The following is a 19,683-nucleotide window of genomic DNA, read 5'->3' on the forward strand; positions in this document are numbered from 1 at the left end:
CGGCGGGGCCCGGTCCGCGGCGAGCGCGCTGATTGGCCGCGTGCCGCCCGGGGGTAGGCGGGGCCGGCCGGGACCCGCCCTTCGTCCCGGCTCCTGCCGCCGCCGCCGCGCTGCGCTCGGGGACTGCCGGGTTTCGCACCGCCGCCTCTCACCGCCGGCCGCGCCCGGGCAGCCGATCGCCGTCGCGCCGCTCCCCCGTCCGTGCTTAGGCCAGCCATGTCCAAGCCGCCACCTAAACCGGCCAAGCCAGGTGAGGGAAGTTCAGAGCGGCCTGGCCCGTCCTCGCCGTGCGGGGCGCGGCGCAGCCCGCTGCTGCCGACACGTGAATGGCTTGGGTTTCGGGTCTGCGCTCTCCAACAGCCCGGGCGAGGGTGGGAGCGGGCACGGCCGTCCTTCCGTTCCGGACCGCACCCTGCCGCCATGAAGGCCGGCACCCTGCCCTCGGCGCCGGGTCTGGGCCCGACCCCGCTGGGCGCCCGCTCTGGCTCGGGAGAAGGCTGGGGAATGCCCCCCGTTCGGCGCCATCGCCCAGCACGGGCTCCCCGTGTCACGGGCTGGCGGAGCCCTCCGGCCCCGCCTCGCTCGTCGGCAGCGCGGAGCCGCGGTGGCCGGCGGTGGCACTTGGCGCCGTGGCGTGCCCGGTGGCCATCCGGGAGCTGCTTGCGTAGCCTGAAATGCACAGGAAGCCTTTTACCCTTTTAACTAACAGCGCTGAAATGCTCCGAGGTTTGTCTCGTGATTGCTCGGATGGGCAATATACTAACGCATAAAACCAGTTTTATAGTGTAGTCGCATGCAACATTCTTCATCGTTACAGTTGGAATCTACTGTCTTCCCTTGTAGGACTCCTAACAGCCAAACTCTAAATGTGCTCTTGGAAATTCTGGTGTCAATGTGCACATCACCCTTTCTAGTGCATTTTTTAGTCCTCAGTGTGTAAGGTGTTGCACCTGTGTTTTTATCAGAAAAATTCACTGCAAAGCCAATTTTCTAAAAATATTAATAGTAACCTGAGCTTCTTCTAAAAATAAATTGAAAAGCCATTGGAAGTTGCTCAGTTTTAAATCTTAGAATAGAAGTGGCATTTTTCAAGCAAATATACATTCTTCTGTGACAGATTTAACCATTAGCTTTAGGGTTTGGGGTTTTTTTTAAGTAAGGAATTGATCTGGAAAATTTAGTGGCTGTTTATCATGGTTTTGTATCATCTGTAACTGTAAGAGCTTAAATTCTTATTTAGAAATTAAAAACCCACTGTGACATCTCCCAAACCAGGACTGTCTGATACCTAAGTACATCCAAACTTCAACTTTTTTTGCACTTGGAATACTGTTTGAAATGCCCATGTAAAAAAATGCTTAGCCTAATTGAGTATTTTAACTAGACAGCTTATAAAACAGATTTTTAATTTGAAGTCACGTAAGTGCAGAAACAAGTTTAGACCATTTAAACCATCAGTCTCATCCTGCCCGCAGAAGCAAAATCTGCTAAAGCTCTCTGGCTGTAATTTCACCCTCATAAGAATTTCCTCTCCCTGTAGTTTGCTAAGCTGCTTTGAAAGCAGCTTACTTGAAATGAAAAAAACAGTAATAAAAGCATTGCTGTTGTGGACCCTTACCAAAAACAATCAGTACTGAGGAAATCTGCAGGCTTCTGAAAGGATGTGGTGTTTCACAGCTGATGAGGTGTGAAAAGTGGGATTTTCCGATGAAGTTGATAACTCAGTTTTCTGTTTGTCAAGAAGATAAGTCAAATTTAACATAAGTTTCTTTAGAGTTAGAGGCTGTAGCTCTGACTAACTTACAGGAGCTCTCAGACTGACTCAGACATGTTCTGTCAAAGCTAGGTTTCTCTCACTAGTTTGGTGGGGTGCAGTTTGTGGTGTGCCTGATCTGATAAAATGTGGACTGTCATCAAAGAGACATGTTCCCTACCCCCACCATCCTTTCTGTTCCATTTAGTTACGTGACAAGCTGATGGTGCTCTCAACTTTTTTATGTCCATTTATTTGTATGTCTGTGTAAGGTTATTTTTATGTCTGATGAACTTGCTGAGCTGGTTTTCCAGCATGAGTGCTTGACACAGCAAAAGGAAATTCATAGGAGAAGGAACAAAGTAGGTAAGAAAGTAAGATTGTATTGCTAGTGACTTTCAGAGCCGATTAAGGGTAATAAGACTCATTTTTCCAAATCCCTGACTTTTGAGGAGAGAAAATTTAGTGGTGTCTGTTTTGTCAGATTTTTTCAAAGTCATTTTTCTGAAAGGCACTGCCTTCTCACATACTTAAATATCTCTGCAGTTGCATGTCTGACTTCTGTATGTTAACGCAGAATACAGATAGTACACCTTTGGTACTGTAATTGAATTTCTTGGGGTTACAGATAGATGTTATTTAAAGACATAAATATAGGAACTTCATGTGGTGACAGTTTCTACAGCAGTGGAAGGCTGTCTCTTTCGGTGGCATTTTGACTGCATTTACTCAAGTGTTTTGGTGCCTTTGGCCAAGCTGTGTTGATTTTTCTTCACTGGTTATTAGGTATCAGGTCTGTAAGCTCTATCCGGAAACAGCAAGCCTGCTTGCATTGCTTATGAATTACGAAAGTGCAGGACAAACAGGAGAGAAAACCAGACATTGGTTTCTGTCATTCATTCCATTGTGTTTGGGAAATAGGAGATGCAGATTGGACAGAGAAGGAGGAAAATATTTTGGTGGTGGGGAAGTGAAAATATGTCACGAAATGAATTTCCTTTTTAAAACACTGAGTCTTCACTGCTCAACTCAAGGATTTTGGACCTGAGTTTAGTGCTTAAAAAATGTGGGGAAAAGAGGTGATATGAAGGAGGAAAACCAACTAGCTGTGACACTGTCGTTTTCTTCAGTACATGAGAGCATTTTTTCTGACAGATTGCTTTTCTGTAAATCCTGTTGTGTGCACAGCGCTTAAGGATTTCAGTTACAGAGATGGTTTTGAAATCAACATATGTTAGACAATTGTGTTTCTGAACACTTGAGCTAGTCTTTTGGGTCTGTAGTCAGCCCTTGGGTAAGGGGACAAGATTGTTTGTAGAGACTCTAAATGTCTTTTAGCTTATAGTGTTTTCAGGCCTTATTTTAAGAAGTACTGTACTTTTCCTGTGTAACTCTGTATTGTTACTGTTTTCTAGCTGTAGCTTTTGTTTAGACTCACTATCAAAAATAAAATGGAATGGAGTGGATGTTGAAAATAGCAGAAACATACTTTTTTTCTTTCAGCATTATGCAAGAGTAGGGCTTCCCCTCCATCTTTTAAGAAATCTGTTGATGTCTCAAACTACATTATTCTTTGCAGAGTTCATATCATGTTGGATATTAATCCTGTTAACAAACAGGATTGTTAAGTCCTTTGGATTTGACAAGCTTTAATGGCTTCTGCTTAGTTGTCTGTTACTTAAACAGTGTTTTCTTGAAGAGTGCTAATTATCTGGTGATGCCTTTTTGATTAGAGCCTTTTATTGTGCAGCAAAAGCTTTTGGGGAGACCGAAGGGGTGTACTGATATTTTTTAAAAGTCTTACTTTCATGTTCACAGTAAGGTTTATTGATCCTGGCCTAGAGTTGAGACAACATTTATATTCTATAGAGAAAGACCAGCCTTTGTACCAAGGAAATTAGAGTTTTCAATTACTCCAGTTGACAGGGAGGCAGGAGGAAACATAAGGATTTAACATAAAGGGTTGCTACCTCACAATGCAGACTTGTTGACTTTTCTCCTGCTAGTAGCTGTCAGAGTTAAAAGTAGGATTCTTGACATAGATGCTTAGAGTCATAAACAAGTTCACCTTAGTTCTAAGGTGAAGTAGGAGCTGTGACAGCATTCACAGGAGCAGAACACTTGGATTGAGTCACATGCCTAAGGCCTCGGCAGTTGGCTTAAATTTGACATAAGTGATGGTGGTTTGGGTTTCTTCTGTACTCAAAGAAAGGTTTCTGTTAGCTAAGAAGATGTGAGCATGTGGATGTGGGGGGTTATACTGCAGTCATCAGGTCTAAAGGGATAAAAATGTCAGAGAAACAATTAAACAGTTCCCAGTCTGCTTTCAATATGAATTATAAACTTTCATTTCAGACCTCAAACCCTCTTATTACTGCAAGTTGCTGGGACCTCCAGCAAGCTTCCTGCAAGTGAAGGCATGCTGGTATTCATAAAAATGCAATTGATGAAAAACCGAGGATTTCAGATCAGGCTATGCCAGTGAGACTGTGTTCTCTTATATTTTCTGTGAGAATATTTTTACTTCTGATTTTCTCTAACGAAGTGGCATTTGTTCCTTCCATTCCAGATACTGATTAGTGCAGTCCATGATTGTTCCTGGATACCTCAGTTTGTCATCTAGGCTGGCACGAGTTTGTCCTTTGCATTTTTTAGTATGCCCTTCTACCCCTCCCCCAACGTGTATTCTCTGTGTTCACTTCCCCTTTCTGGTAAGCGTTACTTAGAAGTTGAAGATGGTTCTCTAAACACTGGAGGCTCCACCTTTTTCTGTCTCCATTGTGGCAATCCTTAAATGCTGTGTTGGACTCTGCTGTGTCGGTCAGCAAACTGCCAGAGTACAAATGGCACTCCTGTCAAAAGTGTTTCCAGTACTTCCGTACCTGTTTGGAGACTTGTGTGCAAAGCACCTTGTTTTCCAATTCCAAATGCTACAGGCTCGGGGCAGAGTCTAGAAAGCTTGCCGAGGAAAAGGACCTGAGGGTGTTGGTCAACAGCTGGCGGAGTATGAGCCATCCCAGGTAGCCAAGAAGGCCACTGGCATCCTGGCCTGCATGAAAAGTGGTGTGGACAGCAGACAGTACCTGTCCCCCTGTATTGGGTGGTGAGGCTGCACCTGAAGTCTTGTGTCCATTTCTGGGCCCCTTGCTACAAAAAAGACGTTGAGGTGCTGGAGAGACTCCAGAGAAGGGCAGCGGAGCTGATGGAGGGTCTGGAGGGTAGGTGGTGTGAACTGAGGGAGCTGGGGGTGTTTGTCCTGGAGGAAAGGAGTCTCGGGAGACCTTGTTTCTTTCTGTGTCAGTCTGGAGAGAGATTGTTCAAAGGTGTGTGCTTTTCTCTTGTCTCAAGTGACAAGATGAGAAAAAATGGCCTCAAGTTGTGCCATGCAAGTTTAGGTTCAACATTAAGGAAAATTTCGTCACTGAAATTGATTGTCAGATATTGGGACAGGCTTTGCATATTTTCACCTTTTGGGACATTTGCTACAGGTAGGAGTTCAGGTTAATTTGTTTTCAATCAAGTTGGTGCTTGAGTAACTGATTATGAACTGTTTCTGTCTAGCTTTCTGGCAGCAAGGAGAAAGGTGGCCCATGAGAGCCTAGGATTAGCTTGAACCATTTAAGAGGTTGACAGACTTGTGGTTTTTTAACTAACTGTAGACTACCCATAGTCAATTCTGATTTTCTACAGCACAGAAATTATCCCTCCGTGTACTGTAGGCACTGAATATGCTTTGTGACACTCAGTGAGTCAATTCATCTTGAGTTAGTTATTGTGATTTTTATGGTAGTCTTGAGCTACTCAATCTTAATATAGCTAATGAAAAGATGCTGCATCAGGATCAATATCTAAATAGTAGCACCTTATTCGAGTCAGTGAAATTTGATTATGGCAGTGTACAGCAGATGCTAACAAAAGACTCATATCAGTCCAATGGGGCCAAGCCTTGGTAAACGTTGATTTATCATTATTTTGTTTAAAATATGCGTGTTTTGAACCAAGGACTGTGTTGGGGTGGTTTTATGTTTGAGGATGTGATGTTAATTGACAGCTAATGAAATTCATTATCTCCCCTTTGGTGCTGAAATTTCAGCCTAACACAAATGCCTAAATAAGTAATGCCGTGCAGGTATAGGTCAGGTTTTGTTTTTTTTTTTTCTTTTTTAGCTTTTCATTAGGTGGGTTGAAAGCAAATAAGAGAGTGGAGAATGTTTTGGTGGTAGAGGGGATTTTAATGCTAATGCTTGTGGCGGTTTGGAGAAGCTAGAGTAAAGGAACTGAAAGGAAGTGGGGAAAAAAAGTCACTGTGAGAGAAACAGTAACTCCTTGTTGCTGTGCTCCTTACTTAGCACTTCTTTGGAAGCAGTCTTCTGTTAATGATACTGCAATTGATTAAAATAGACCTCAGAGTTGTAAGAAGAAAACAAAAATCTTTCAGTCTTTTTAGAAAATGGTGGTTTGGTTTTGTGAGGTCTTTTAATTACTTGGCATTGTGAAGCAGTGCTGGTATCTCTCTTCAGTATCAGAAGCTGCGTTTTTAAGCTGTCATTGCTGTTTAGTTTCTCTGTTTCGTTGCTTTTATGCGCTTAGCAGGAAAAGGATCCTTTTAGAATTATGAGTTGCATGTTTCCCTTCCTCAGAAAGGCTGGAGAAGTTTATAGGTAAGTTATTCAAAATAAATTAAAAGGTGTGGGGTTGGCCCAACCTGACATTAGTTTTATGTTGCTAGCTACAGAGAGTGGAGGTTTGTACGCTAAGAGTATTTGTGTCTATTCAGTATGGATAATAAGTTACACTTTTTGCTTGTGAAGTAGTTGTTTTGCATACGTTTAATGCAAATTCCATAAGAAGGGAGAAGACAGTCTTATGACTAAAGTTTGGGATTTGTGAGACTAAAATATTACTAGTGACTGTCTCAAATTTGCAAAAGCAGGGTGTGCTTTGCTGATGATGTGGAAGATCAGGTGGAAAAAGTGTGAGCTCCAGAGGATGACCACAACAAATCAGCCCGTGTTTATCAAGAAACTGGGGTTTGAGCCAGATAAGGGAAGAGGCTATAAGTGTTTTATCATGTCTTCCCTTACTCATCTGGCTCAGGTGTGAAAATTCCCCTTCTGTGGGGAAGGTGTCAGACATTCACACTAAGGCTGAAGATATTCATCCCTGCTGGTGGGGTATAACCAGCTCAGCTACGCTGACTTGAAAGGCAGCTGTCATATCTTAGAAGGTGCCATAAACCATTCAGGCCCCAGACCAATTTCTGAGGCCTCCCACCAGAGACAACTGCGGATAATCCACAGTGTTATATCAGAGAGTGTTAATTTCTGCTCCCCCCTTGGAGATACCTGGTAATTCCCACCTGAACCTGAGCATATAATAAATAATACATTTAACTTTGTGTTTCATGGGATTTTCCCTGTGGATCAAGGTTGTGGCTGTCACTTTGATGTGGACATCAAAATGGCTAGTCTTGTCCCCAGGTCCATGGGTGGTGATTTCTTTCTGTTATCTTATCCTTTCTTTCTGTATTTCTTCTCCTAACTTCTTCTGGAAATATATGGTAAACCAAATGAAAAAATTCCAATCAAGGCTTTAGTAAATGACCTGTATCTGGTTAAGTTAAAGCTGGCTAAGTTAAAGTTTCTGAAGTGCCTTAGTTTGTGTGGATTTTGCTTTAAAATTTGCGAAGTATCTAATTCTACCTGAATGTTCTGAAAATTGCATGTAAAGGCTTGTTATTGAAGATTTTTGTTCTTTCTCCTGTACACTGCTCTAAATGACTCAAACAACCTTCCCCTAAACCCACTGAGCAGACCAAGGCATGACAGGACTGAAAAGAAGACCCCTTTGAATCTGTCCCTATGCTTAGGAAAAGATTTGTTGTGGGACATATCACTGCCCTGTGCTTCCATGTGCTTTGTTTTTAAAAGGGAAACTCCTCTCATTAATCATGATGAGAATAAAGTAGTTAATGTGTGCCTGATGCCTTGAAATTTTAAAAAAGTACATGTGTTCTGTGTTCTAGTTACTTTGTCCTTTAAAAGTATGTTGTGGGGAGGTGCAGTCAGTCTACTTTGATAAGTTCAAATCTGTGCTAATTACTGGTTCACTGTCCTATGGGAATGTTGACGACACATGGTTTGTACAAGAGAGATAGTAGTAAGTTGAATCAGAGGAAGACCTCATGCACTTTCTATCTTTTTGTGTCCTCCAAAGCAAAAATTACTGCCAATGCAAGCTCTGTCTGCATGCCTAGTGATAGGTATTGCTAGATAAAAAAACTCCCTGTGATTAGGCACCCATGTGCCTAATAAAATACAATTTCTCTTGTTCGCAGAACTAGGATTCAAGTCTGATGTGCCCTTTGCATGCTAACATTTTGTTATTTTAATCCTCTAGACTGTAAGTTGCATTAGAATTTGGTAACAAAAAAAATCAAAATTTACAAATGCTAAAGTCCACTTGTTCTAAGCTCTTAAATAAAGCAAAGTGAACAGGCTAAATATCTTTTTATCAATAAATTTTTGAAATATTAATGCCAGTAATGAGCAGTGTTTAACTTCAATATAAAGTACTGTGAAATTAATATTAACGAGATCTGTAGTTCTACAGATGCAGATCTGTACTTTGTATTTCCTCACAGAAGAGTGTTTTAGCATGTGTTGGTCTGTCTATGACACTACAGTTGGACATTTGGGGAAGTAACTCCCTGTTTCAGGTTTATGCAATTTAAGAAAACCCCACAAACAAATGAAAAATTAATTTTGTTTATACAATGTGTTAGCCATACTGTAATCAGCATCGGTGTTTCCTATTTTCTTTGCCTCCACAGGTGTGATAGCTTTAGAAAATCTGTTGGCACATATGCAGTATGTTAGTATAAAAGACACATGAAACACACAAATGCACGTTTCTCCTTTTCCCTGTCTTCTGCCATCTTCTCATTTCCCCTTTTAATATTTCTTACTCTTCCCTTTTGTTGTCCATTTCCTCCTTTTACTTACATTAAACACTGAAGATGGGTGCATGATGGTTGCAGTCTCCATAGTTGTTAGTGTGCAGTTCTGTCTTTTGTTTTTGTGTCTTCTGTATGAGAAAGCCCAGGAGGAGGGTCAGTACTCCTGTCTTCCATCCTGTTGTGTCATTTCTTGTTCTTTGTTATTTTCTTTTTTGGTTTTGGGGTTTTTTTGTCTTTGTTGCTAGCTTCTCCACAGCTGCAGTTCACGTTTCATGCTAAAGCTCTTTGGTCCAGGATGCATTACTGTGTGCTGTCCCTGTTCATCATCTCTGTATAGGTTGTAAACATCACTCAGGTTTCATTCTTTTTAGCAGTTGCCACGGTTGGAAGTATTTTGTGTCTGGGACAAAGGTTTGAGAAGTGTTGGACCTTTTATGTCTAGGAAATGGCTGCTATCTGAAAGAGAGAGCCAACCAATAAAGCGAAACCTAATTCCTGTTATTAAAAATTAGAACTGGGATGAGCAATTACATATTGGGAAAAGAAATATGTACAGTATCTACGTGCACTTGGCAAAGTGTTTGCACATATTCATCTTAGTTTTGTAGTTTTACGTACACTCAGTCACAAAAAAGTCTGAGAATAGAGAGCTAAGAAACGTCTTGCTTAGTTGTTATGCCTTGGCAAGTGTATCTTGGCATTACTGTTGCTAGGAAATATCCAGAAGCATTTGAAAATATAGTTTAAGAGCCACTCCAAGGGATGCTGCAAAATTGCAGTTGGGTACCATCCTCCTTTCTCAAGGTTAGCATATTCACCTCCAGAATCTCATTAAAGCCCTTAAGTTAACATTCTAAAATGATTGCTTTTGTGGGTAGGGTTTTAGATACAAAAGGGATAATAAAGACTACATCTAGTAGAAAAAAAAAAAGGACAAAATTCTAGAGATGATGGTTCTTAATTAGAAATGTAAAGGCTTGTTCTTGAGACCTACTCTGTCTTTACTTGCTTATCTCCGTTTAATAAACAACACAAAACATTGCATGTGTACACTTTATTTTACTGTATGACCTTTGGTAGTAAGTTCATCAGTTTCTCTGAGTAGACAAAATAGTCTGGACCTAATGTGACCTAAGTAACACATTCTCCCGATGGATCAAACTCTGCAATTTTATACAAGTTAATCTATATAAACACATACAGTGTAAGAACCTGTGTGTAACCTACACTTGCAAGAACATTTAAAAGTAAATAAAGATACATACTTAGGACTTCAGATACCTAAAAGTAGACAATACAGAGCAGTCTGCCTAAATATTCCTCTAGTAAGTCCAATGGACTCCAGCAGCTCAGCTAATTAAATTATGTAACATACATGTTTCTTCTATATTTGTACTTTCTGTTCATGCTCTTGAAAAGTACCTTTTGAATTTTTAAAAAGTTTGTAGGGAACCTTCTTTTTAATTTAAAGCTCTCTGCATTCAGGTTATTTTTTCTTGGCTTGAATGCTGGTGTCCGTCCCTTTGAAAGTGCCCTATTAAAGCATCTGTTAGCCACTTACTGGAATTGCAAACCCTATGCCTTGTGTTAAGCATCTGAATAGAACAGGACATCAGCTGTACATTAAATAGGGCTTTGTGACCATTCGTCATTTTTCTTTATGAGTTCTGTGTTACTGCATTATTTTCCTAATAATGACTGCAAGTAAGTGTAAGAACATGTTGGTGTCATTGATCATTGGTTTGTTTCTTTCTTCTTTCCTTAATTCTGTCATTTGACAGATTTGATGTTAGTAATAAAAGTACATACAGCATGTATGAGTGTGTGAGTGTGTATATGAGTGAAATTACTCTTTTCCTCAGAAATCAATGACAGCACTTCTATTACCCAATGAGCTATAAAGACTGTATTAAGTGTGCAGAAGAGGCTGTTTAGATGTAACTGATCAGGTGGCCAGTTTCCTTCATAACCCATGTTGCTGGGTTTTTTAACTCACAATGCAGATACTCAGCAACCTGATTTTCTTTGATAGCACAAATTCATTCAGGAACCGGTGTTAAGCTTAAAGGAATGTATTTGGATTTAAAGGCATGGTACTGGTACTGACTTTTTAATTGTGTTGTTTTTTTTGTTTTGTTTTGTTTTTTTTAGGGCAGGTTAAAGTATTCAGGGCCCTGTATACATTTGAGCCCAGAACAGTAAGTACATCTTTACTTCAGCAGTTTGAGAATCTTGCTTTTAACCTTGTCCATAATATATATTTCTTCAATTCTGCTATTATTGGCATGTTAGACTTACTGTACTTAAATTTTAATAAACTGTTGATGGATACTCATTCTCAATGTGAATAAAACTGTCTGATTAATCATAAGTCTCTTTTAAGAACAGCTCTGTTTAAAAGCAGCATGCTTTCTTCTGTAGTATGTTACTTACAATCAAGGATCAGAAATCTTGAATAATTTGTTTTTTCTTCCAAAGACAGCAATGATAGTTGACACCTAAGAGATCTGGAGAACTGGGACCTACCAAAAAGAGTCCCAAATGAAGTTGACAAACCTAAGAGATATTTCACTGCTTCCTATGCACAGTGCTTTGTTGGAAAGGCCACAGTCTTCCTGTGTTGTTAGGAAAGTTAGTGATCCAGGAAGTTAGCTGTAAGCAAGTCGAACTATGGACTGTCAGGCTGTTGTCTCGGTGATAGAGAATTTGAGTTATCATTCTTTTGAATGATGGGGTGAATGTATTCTGACTTATCCAGGCATTTGTTTTTCCTACATACACACATTCAGATATATTTGTTTCCTTTTTTTTTTTATTAAAGCCAGATGAACTGTACTTTGAAGAAGGAGATATCATTTACATCTCAGACATGGTGAGTCTAAGACATCCCACACAGACTGAATATTTCTGAGATGCAATATATCCTATTTAAAATATTTTCCCTTTTTTCTGCAGAGTGATACAAATTGGTGGAAAGGAACTTGTAAGGGGAGAACTGGACTAATTCCAAGCAACTATGGTAAAGTCTAGAATATTTTTATTTGGTAAGATTATTCACAATTAAAGGAAATCACTAAATAAAAAGACATCATCTCAAAAATTGACCACAGTATTGGTGCTTAACAGTACTCCACCATGTATTTCAGAATACATCCATCTGCAGTAGCAGTTACCAGTGGTAACCACTGTAGGTACCACTACCTCAGCAGTGCACAAACTGTCTTGTGTTTTTATAACCTAGGGACAGTTTGAGTTTGCTGAGTGTTCATGTTTTTGGTTATGCTCTTCAGAGATACTGAGATACTCTCAAGTTTTGAGGAGAAGAACACTTGGATCTAAAGGATGGAGTTTTGCTTGCCTTTTGTGGTTTTTTTAGCGAATATATTCTGCCACAGAAAATGTTGGTTTCCTGGGGTTTGCACCACGTTAAATATCCCGTGTGTGTTTGGACTGAATAGAAACAGCTTTTTCAGATTCAACGAAAATCACTTTTAAAAGCCATCAGTACAGACAACACAACACAATTCCTCCAAGTCCTGCCAGGAATTGTAGACGGAGTAGCAGTGTCTCATGACAGATTGCATCACAGCTGCCAATATGACTTAGGTTGATTCATGTTGTCCCTTCTTCAGTAGGAGACATTATGGTAGCAATGCTCCGTTTCCCTGCCCTGTAGTTAGTAGAAATATATTAATAGAAATCTGTGGTGTAGTCATTGAGGCTGCACGAATTTTCACTTTAGTTTGTGACTTCCAAACTGACTCTGCTCTTGCTGTCTGCCAGAGATCAGAGATCATGCACTGTTAACATGCAAGAAGGCTGATTTATACATGCTGTATATCTACATTCAAATTTCCTTTGAATATTGAAGTGAATATTGAAAATAAACCCAAAAATCTCTTAATTCATGTTCCCATTGAGATTATTTGTAAGGCTTCTATTTTAGACCTGGGTTGGGGTGGTGTCTCTGTCCGCACATTTGCAAAAATTCCATGTATAAGCAGAACAGAAGCTTTTGCAGACCTTAAGAACAAAGAGTACTGGGAACACGTCTTCTTAGACCACTTGTGCAATGTGATGCTGTTTGAAGTTTTCACAAGGTTTTCTCTGAATTAGTTTCCCATACACTGGAAATTAAAGTGCGTCTCACTAGTCTGTCACTCACAAATCTGTTTTCATTTTAGAATCAAGTACGCTTTGTTTCCACATAGGTTTCAAGTACATGTTTCAGAAGTAGTTAGAATTTACTCTTTCTTTTCAGTGGCAGAGCAAGCAGAGTCTATTGATAATCCACTGCATGAAGCTGCCAAACGAGGTATGTTTGGTGTTTTAGTTGTGTGATGCCAAAGGATGATTTGCTTGTTTTCTACTGTAATAATAATGAGAGTAATAGTAATAATAATATATTTAGAATTAAGATGTTCTACTTGTTTTGGTTGTTTTGTTCCACTGCCTGGTGGAATTGCCACTCTGTCTATACACAGAGGAATGGTGGTACCATCCATTGAACTACATATATAGGTGTATATATATAGAATATAAAGGTCTTCTGGGAATAGGAGAAAAGATATTTGGTACTGGTTAGTATGACTTTGTCATGATTTGCTATGACTAGGTATGAGTGGTTGTTCAGTGAATTAAAAATTGCTGCTAATCGCTTTCTCTCTTCATAAGTTAATGGGAAGACTGACACCATTTAGACAGTACTATTTACCTGTAATGCTTCTTTTAACTTTCCAAAGAAAAAACAATAATCAAAACTGATTTTGTCTTTCAGGCAACCTGAGCTGGTTGAGAGAGTGTTTGGATAATCGAGTCGGTGTCAATGGTTTAGACAAAGCTGGAAACACAGCTCTGTATTGGGCATGCCATGGAGGCCATAAAGGTATCAGAGCATTAATTTGAAATTATTGTTGTCTGGTTTTCTTGTTATGCTTGTTAGGCTGATTTATAAAATTGTAGTGCTAAATAATAAAGCCAGTTTTTTTTCCATGTAATTCTATTTTTTATTTCTTTAATAAAAATCAGTCTAGGAGGTAGGTTCAGCTCCATCAAGTGCTGTGTGTTTTGTTGTTGCTCTTGAAGCAGGCAAGCTCATTAGTGTAACTTAGAGGAAAAATGGAAGGAGGACAGATCAAAAAAAAATGCAGTATTATTTGGGGTACTTCATGCAGAAGCATTTTTTGTGACTTTTGTTGTTTGCTCAATGCAGTCTGATTTACAGATTTTCATTAGCTGATTTGATTGGTCTTTTGTTGAATCTTAACTACAATGAATGCAAAAACAGCATAATTCCTTTCCACTAAATTCTTCTCTTGCCATCTCTCCCTGCAGATGTAGTAGATGTGCTGCTTGCCCAGGCAAACCTAGAGTTAAACCAACAGGTAGGTTGAACCCATGGACCCTTAGCGTAGAGGCGTGATGTTACTCACCTTTGGTAGAAGCTGAAAGGGTTTTTGCTGCATTTTAATCCTGTTGCTTTTCCCTCTAACTCCACAGAACAAATTGGGAGACACAGCTTTGCATGCTGCTGCATGGAAAGGTTATGCAGATATTGTAGAGATGCTGCTGGAAAAGGGTAAAGATCTTCACCAAGGTTTCGACAATCTGTGTAGAGACTAGATTCCTGAATGTTGTTTAATTTGTATTTCTTAAGTGTTTCTGTATAACTCAGCTACAGTCTTTAGCCAGCTCACCTGCCTGACTTGCAGGAAAAGTCTTGCAGAAAATGCTGGCAGCTGTTTGGAAGGTAGACATCTCACCTCAAGATAATTTCATCCTGCTTTACAGACAAAATCAGGCACTTTAACCCCAGAACAGCAATGACATCTGCTTCTTAAAAAGGAAGAGCAGCCAGCAAGTTTCCTAAACAACTGTAGCTTATGCAAGAGCATCCATAGCTTTTGGTCTGCTTCAGAGCAGTCGGTAGCTCAGATTCCCTTGTCTATTACTGTTCTACCCACGTTAGTGAAAGTCATATCATAATGGCATTGGTTGAGAAATAACTGGGATTGTGATTTCTGATTAAACTTTTCCTCATGAAGGGGCAAGAACAGATCTGAAAAACAACGAGAAGAAACTGGCTTTAGATATGGCAACGAACGCAGCTTGTGCTTCCTTGCTTAAGAAGAAACAGAGTGCAGGTATTTCTGATTTTGTTTTTCTGATAATTTTACTTTTGGAGAAATAATACTTTAGTCAAATACCAATATACTGATAGCCATAAAAACCATTTGGGAGGTACGTGGGCTAAGACTTGTGTCTGGAAGGGCTTGCTTGAGAGAGTTAGTTTAGAGCTATGGTAGGAAGATGGTTTATCATATGCCATGCTGCTGACTCCACACAAAATAGCACCTTGTATCAGCAAGAGGCATAAGAGTTCACAAGAGTTCAGAAGGTGTGAAAATACTAAGGGAAGAGATGAAAATAGAAGACTGGCCCTTCAGACAAAATTAATGCAAGGATAGAAACTATTTTAAAAGTAGCATACCAAAAGGGACAGGGTGCAAGAATAAAACAATGTCCTGTCTTTCTCCATGTGCTTGTCTGTTCTTCCAAACTTAAGCCAAAGAAGCACCAACATATGATCCTCCTTTTCTTACTGCTAATTTTTTTCTTACTTTCTTTTTTCTATGTGTCTCTGAGTGACTGTCTAACCGAGAAATAAAGAATGCTTTCAGGTGTTAATTAAAATAGTCTCACTGCCTACCACTTGTCTTCATCTCTCCAAATAGCATAGTGTCCCTGTCCAAAAGAGTTAGAGGCTATTTTAAAAAGCTAAAGACTGAATTGTTCAGTATTCTGTAAGTACTATTGCCTGTAGCTTTCAGGAGGCTGAAGTAAGTGTGGAAACTCTTAAGTGGAATAAGAAATTACTTGAAAACACAGGCAGGGTTACAGTCAAGTTTGGTGGGATATGCAATACAGCAATTGCATCCTCACAGGACTAGTGAGATCAGAGGGAATGCTAGCCTGTAGGGGCCTAGAGGTTATGGTAATTAAATGGAGGAATAGCTGACTGCAACTTTAGAAGGCCAGGAAGAGCAATTGCAGCAAAAATACTGTTCTGCTCATTAGCAGAGGTGAAACCAGGATTTCCCAGAAACGTGGCAAATTTTTTCTCCCAATCTTGGTTCTTAAGAAAGGAGTATTAAAAAAGGGCAATATGTATATATAATATATATTATTATATATATATTATATAGTATTTTCCTAAAGTTACTTGATCCCTATTAGAAAAACTTTGTTCATCTTTTGTTGTTGATTGTAGGCACTTGGCACAGGTGTTTTCTCTCTTCTGATGTCCCAATAATTCTACCAATGTTTTATTTCCTGATACTAAGTAACTAATCTACATAACTAATCTACTTCTTCACTCCCTTTAAATTAATTTTGTTTCAATGACTAACTGATTTTTTTGTCCTTAGTCCCCTTGTCTCTGTCTTAGTCATCAGTCTCTGGTAATTTTACTCCCTGTCTTTTTTCACTTCCCTTAATACAACAGCTGATGTTCTCAGTCTAATTGCAGTTTCAGTATTAGCATCTTTGTTCATTTTCCTATCTTAACTTGGGCTTTTATAATACTCTGACACCACCAATTCCTATACTTTCCTCACATTTTGTATTTTCTTGGTTATTTTCACTAATTTAATTTTTCTGTCTCTTGATTCTGCATTTAAATATTTCCAATGTCTGGATGTGAAATATTGTTCTTTTTCAGAGATTCAGTTCTATACCAGCAGTCACCTCTCCCTTGTTCCTGTTTACATATGGCTTCTATCACAGTCCATCTCTAAAACTGTTTTATTGGAGGAAGCTTACTTTGTCTCCAATGTTCAGATTTATGTTGTACTTGTACAGACAGATAATCAAATGCCAATTGCTGAAGTACATTTTAAAAAATTAAAATTATTAAAATCATGTCATCGAAATATTAAAAGGTTGTGTTAATTGTGCCGCTAAACAGGGAAGCAGAAGAAATGTAATTTGTACTTGCTTGAAATATGGCCCCTTGAGCACAAGGCTCTGCAATTTCTTTTCTTCCTGTTCTCCGTTTGCTGCTTCTCCTCCTAAAAATGAGAAACGTTTTTTTCACTTGGCTTTCTTTTCCTAAAATGGTTGAGCAGGTTCATTTTAAACTTATTCATTATTCTTGTTCCAGAAATGTAGGATAACATGGTTGTCGCTTCTGTGAATTATGTCAGTCTTGTTGCCTCTGTGCCTGGTATTTTCAGTATTTTAAATTTTTTTAAATTTTGTTTTCTTTCCAGGTACAGTCCGAACATTGAGTAATGCAGAGGAATACCTTGATGATGAAGACTCCGATTAGCTTTTTGATTCCATATGGAAAACTATAACTTGCATTGCCTATGTAATTTTCAAAACATATCTTTACAACTGTAAAAATATCTCACTTAGAGTATCGCAGTATAGCATATTAATGAGAGGGTGAAATCATGCTTGCAGAGGAATAATCTTCATGTAGCCAGATAATGTCACATTTTAAGTCGGAGTTCCTTTTTGGAATTATCATAGAGAAAGTGTGGCACACCTTTAGCACTGAATATGGCAGAGGACCATCTTCTAAACTCACAGGTTTCATCTCAGGCCGTCCCAGCAAGTGCCTTGTATTTCTGGAATACTGAAAGGTCCATGTGGGACAAGAGGACGCCACTGCTAACATTTCCCCAAATCCCTCTGGGTATATGTTCCTTCATGCAGCTGATACTGACAGTCAGTACTGGCTGGCAGGCATAAATGGAGATGCTGCTGTAGAGAGGGGCAATTGTTTGCCCACATGGGAGACAGCATTGCAAGGTTTGGTTTTTAATTTTGGTAAAATTTTTTCCCTTCCTTCGTCCCTCTTAAGTGAGATGCAAAATAACCTGAGACAATCTGCCTCAGGAGTGCTTTGTCTTCTCTATTGCTGTGGGCCCAGTCCCTGAAATGTAACACAGGTGAAAGGCTTGCTTAAGTCAGGTTTGCTTTAGAAATTCACTTGGACTTTGTGGCTTGATTATTTTGCTTTTTGAACTGTTATTATGATGAAACCATTTGTAGTGAGAGGAACACAGAATATTTTTCTATTTATCCTGCCTAAAATTTTTTAATACAGATCTTTGCTTTTTTTTTTTTTTTTTTGCAAGTGCTCTTATGTCTTGTCTTAAATTACCTCAAAGTTTAAGTGTGTTTGAAGTAATGAGGGAAGATGTGCATCAAATATGCCACAGGTATCTTTAGAAGAGACACCTGAAGCTGAATAAACATTTTTAAAATGTATTGCTGCTTCCTGTGAATTAAAGAAAAATGGAAAATAAATTCAGCTACTTTGAAGATTCCCTGCCAAGTTAAAAAATAACTTCCTTCAGATTGCTCAAGTAGCTGTAGCTGAATATTGCACATTACCGAGAGATACTTTCTTATTGTCATGGTAAGTAAATGTTACAAGTATTTGAGATACAATCTCATTTTCAATTTTTTATTGCTAACTTCTCTAATAGAGACTTCTGACAAATTCATTCTGACACAGCAGTCTGTGATACTAAAACAAAACCAAAAAATGGAGAAAAATAGGGACAAAACAAAAGCTCTTGTGAAAGACTGGGGATAAATGAAAAGCTCTTGTGGAAGTCTGGGGATAAATGAAAATCACACTAAGTATTTAAGATATTTTAAAAAGTCTAGAGCACTCCTAATTTCCAATTTTTAAAAATACATTGAGCCAGATTTTTTTTTTATCGTCCTGCAAAGAACTAGATGCCAGTAAAGCTTGTTAAGCTCTTATCAAAGAAGGCAGTGTTTGAGATGGGTCATTGCACAAGCAATCATTTGCAGATGTAATTCTAGACTGTTTAAATGTTAAAACTATAGAACAAATGTTTTAGCCCTATGCAATACTGTGGTTAAATGAACAGTGATGTTTTATTTTGTGTGAACTTGAAGATCCTAGAGGGAAAGAAATAAAAACCAAAGCCACCAATTTTTCTCTCTAGCTTTCATTAGAACAGTTGTTGAACATAACTCATTATATTTAAGACTGTTTTGCTTCTCATTTAATCAGCCAGCTCTTTTACTAGCTCAGCCTTTTATCATAGTTAAACCGCATGTTATGCTGCATACTGTTGATTAAAATTATGCAATTTCAAAATGCAAGCTTTAAAGTCCTGTAATGAGAGGCAAGAACCTTCAGGTATCTGTTGCATGAGTCTTTTTCCTGCAAAAAAAAGCTCACAAACTTAAAATTTTTCAGTGTCGCAGGACATGGAGGGAATGGCTCAAGTCACTGTTTTTTCTGTGGAGCTTTGGAGGCAGTGTCTGTATTCATAAATAACTCTTAATGTAATGTCTTCTGCTGCCATGGATTCAGCAGCCTACAAGGAAGGGGTTATGCTCATGTCTGTGCAATTAACAGCTGCCAGAAGACCCTGTGTTCTGCAGACAGGTCTAAGTGCTGCATAGGAGTTGTGACAGAAGCACAAGTTGAGCCCAAGGATTGCATCCAGAGTCTTGCTGGAGTCCTGAAGGAAGCACATTTACATCGCAGGCACGCAGGGAGTGCTGTCATTTCTTTCCAGGACAAAAATTACTGCTTTTTGTTTTTTCCCACAACTTTGTTTTTCTTTATGAAACTGTCTGTTCATCTTGTGAAATACAAATCACTGTGAAAGCTTTCAGGCAATAAATTACTTTTTGTCTAACTCCAGGAGTAAAGTTTTGATTAAAAAAAAAAAAAAAAAACCAAATACAACAGAATCATTTTTTAAAAAATAAAAAAAACCCAAAACAAATGTCACACTAAATGTTTTAACTGAGTGGCCCATTTTCTAACAGTCTCCAGCTTTTAACACTGACTTCTTTTTCCTGAAGACACTAGTGTGTTTCTTGTGTTTGATTTTATATCAAGGACCAAAGACTGCTGAAAGTAAGTTAGCCTGACCTTGTGGTCATTTTATGTACATGCTACAAAGTCAGA

General features: G+C 39.0%; 1 protein-coding gene across 1 annotated transcript; it reads left to right on the forward strand.

Moving 5' to 3' along the window:
* The first annotated feature begins 111 nt into the window (after positions 1–111).
* On the forward strand, positions 112–19,408 carry OSTF1 (osteoclast stimulating factor 1). Its single transcript, XM_058043222.1, has 10 exons — positions 112–250; positions 10,863–10,909; positions 11,533–11,583; positions 11,667–11,730; positions 12,973–13,026; positions 13,489–13,596; positions 14,046–14,095; positions 14,211–14,289; positions 14,756–14,854; positions 16,982–19,408. Exons 1-10 carry the CDS (start codon positions 217–219, stop codon positions 17,038–17,040), a joined length of 645 nt encoding a protein of 214 aa, XP_057899205.1. The 5' UTR covers positions 112–216; the 3' UTR covers positions 17,041–19,408.
* Positions 19,409–19,683: the final 275 nt, after the last annotated feature.

The sequence above is a fragment of the Melospiza georgiana genome, chromosome Z, assembly GCF_028018845.1.
Source record: "Melospiza georgiana isolate bMelGeo1 chromosome Z, bMelGeo1.pri, whole genome shotgun sequence".
NCBI classification, from domain to species: Eukaryota; Metazoa; Chordata; class Aves; order Passeriformes; family Passerellidae; genus Melospiza; species Melospiza georgiana.

Coding starts and splice junctions, on each gene's coding strand:
- OSTF1 (XM_058043222.1), top strand. CDS start 217: ATGTCCAAGCCGCCACCTAAACCGGCCAAGCCAG. Junction 10,910..11,532: donor ATACATTTGAGCCCAGAACA/GTAAGTACATCT, acceptor TTTTTATTAAAG/CCAGATGAACTGTACTTTGA. Junction 14,290..14,755: donor AGAGATGCTGCTGGAAAAGG/GTAAAGATCTTC, acceptor TTCCTCATGAAG/GGGCAAGAACAGATCTGAAA.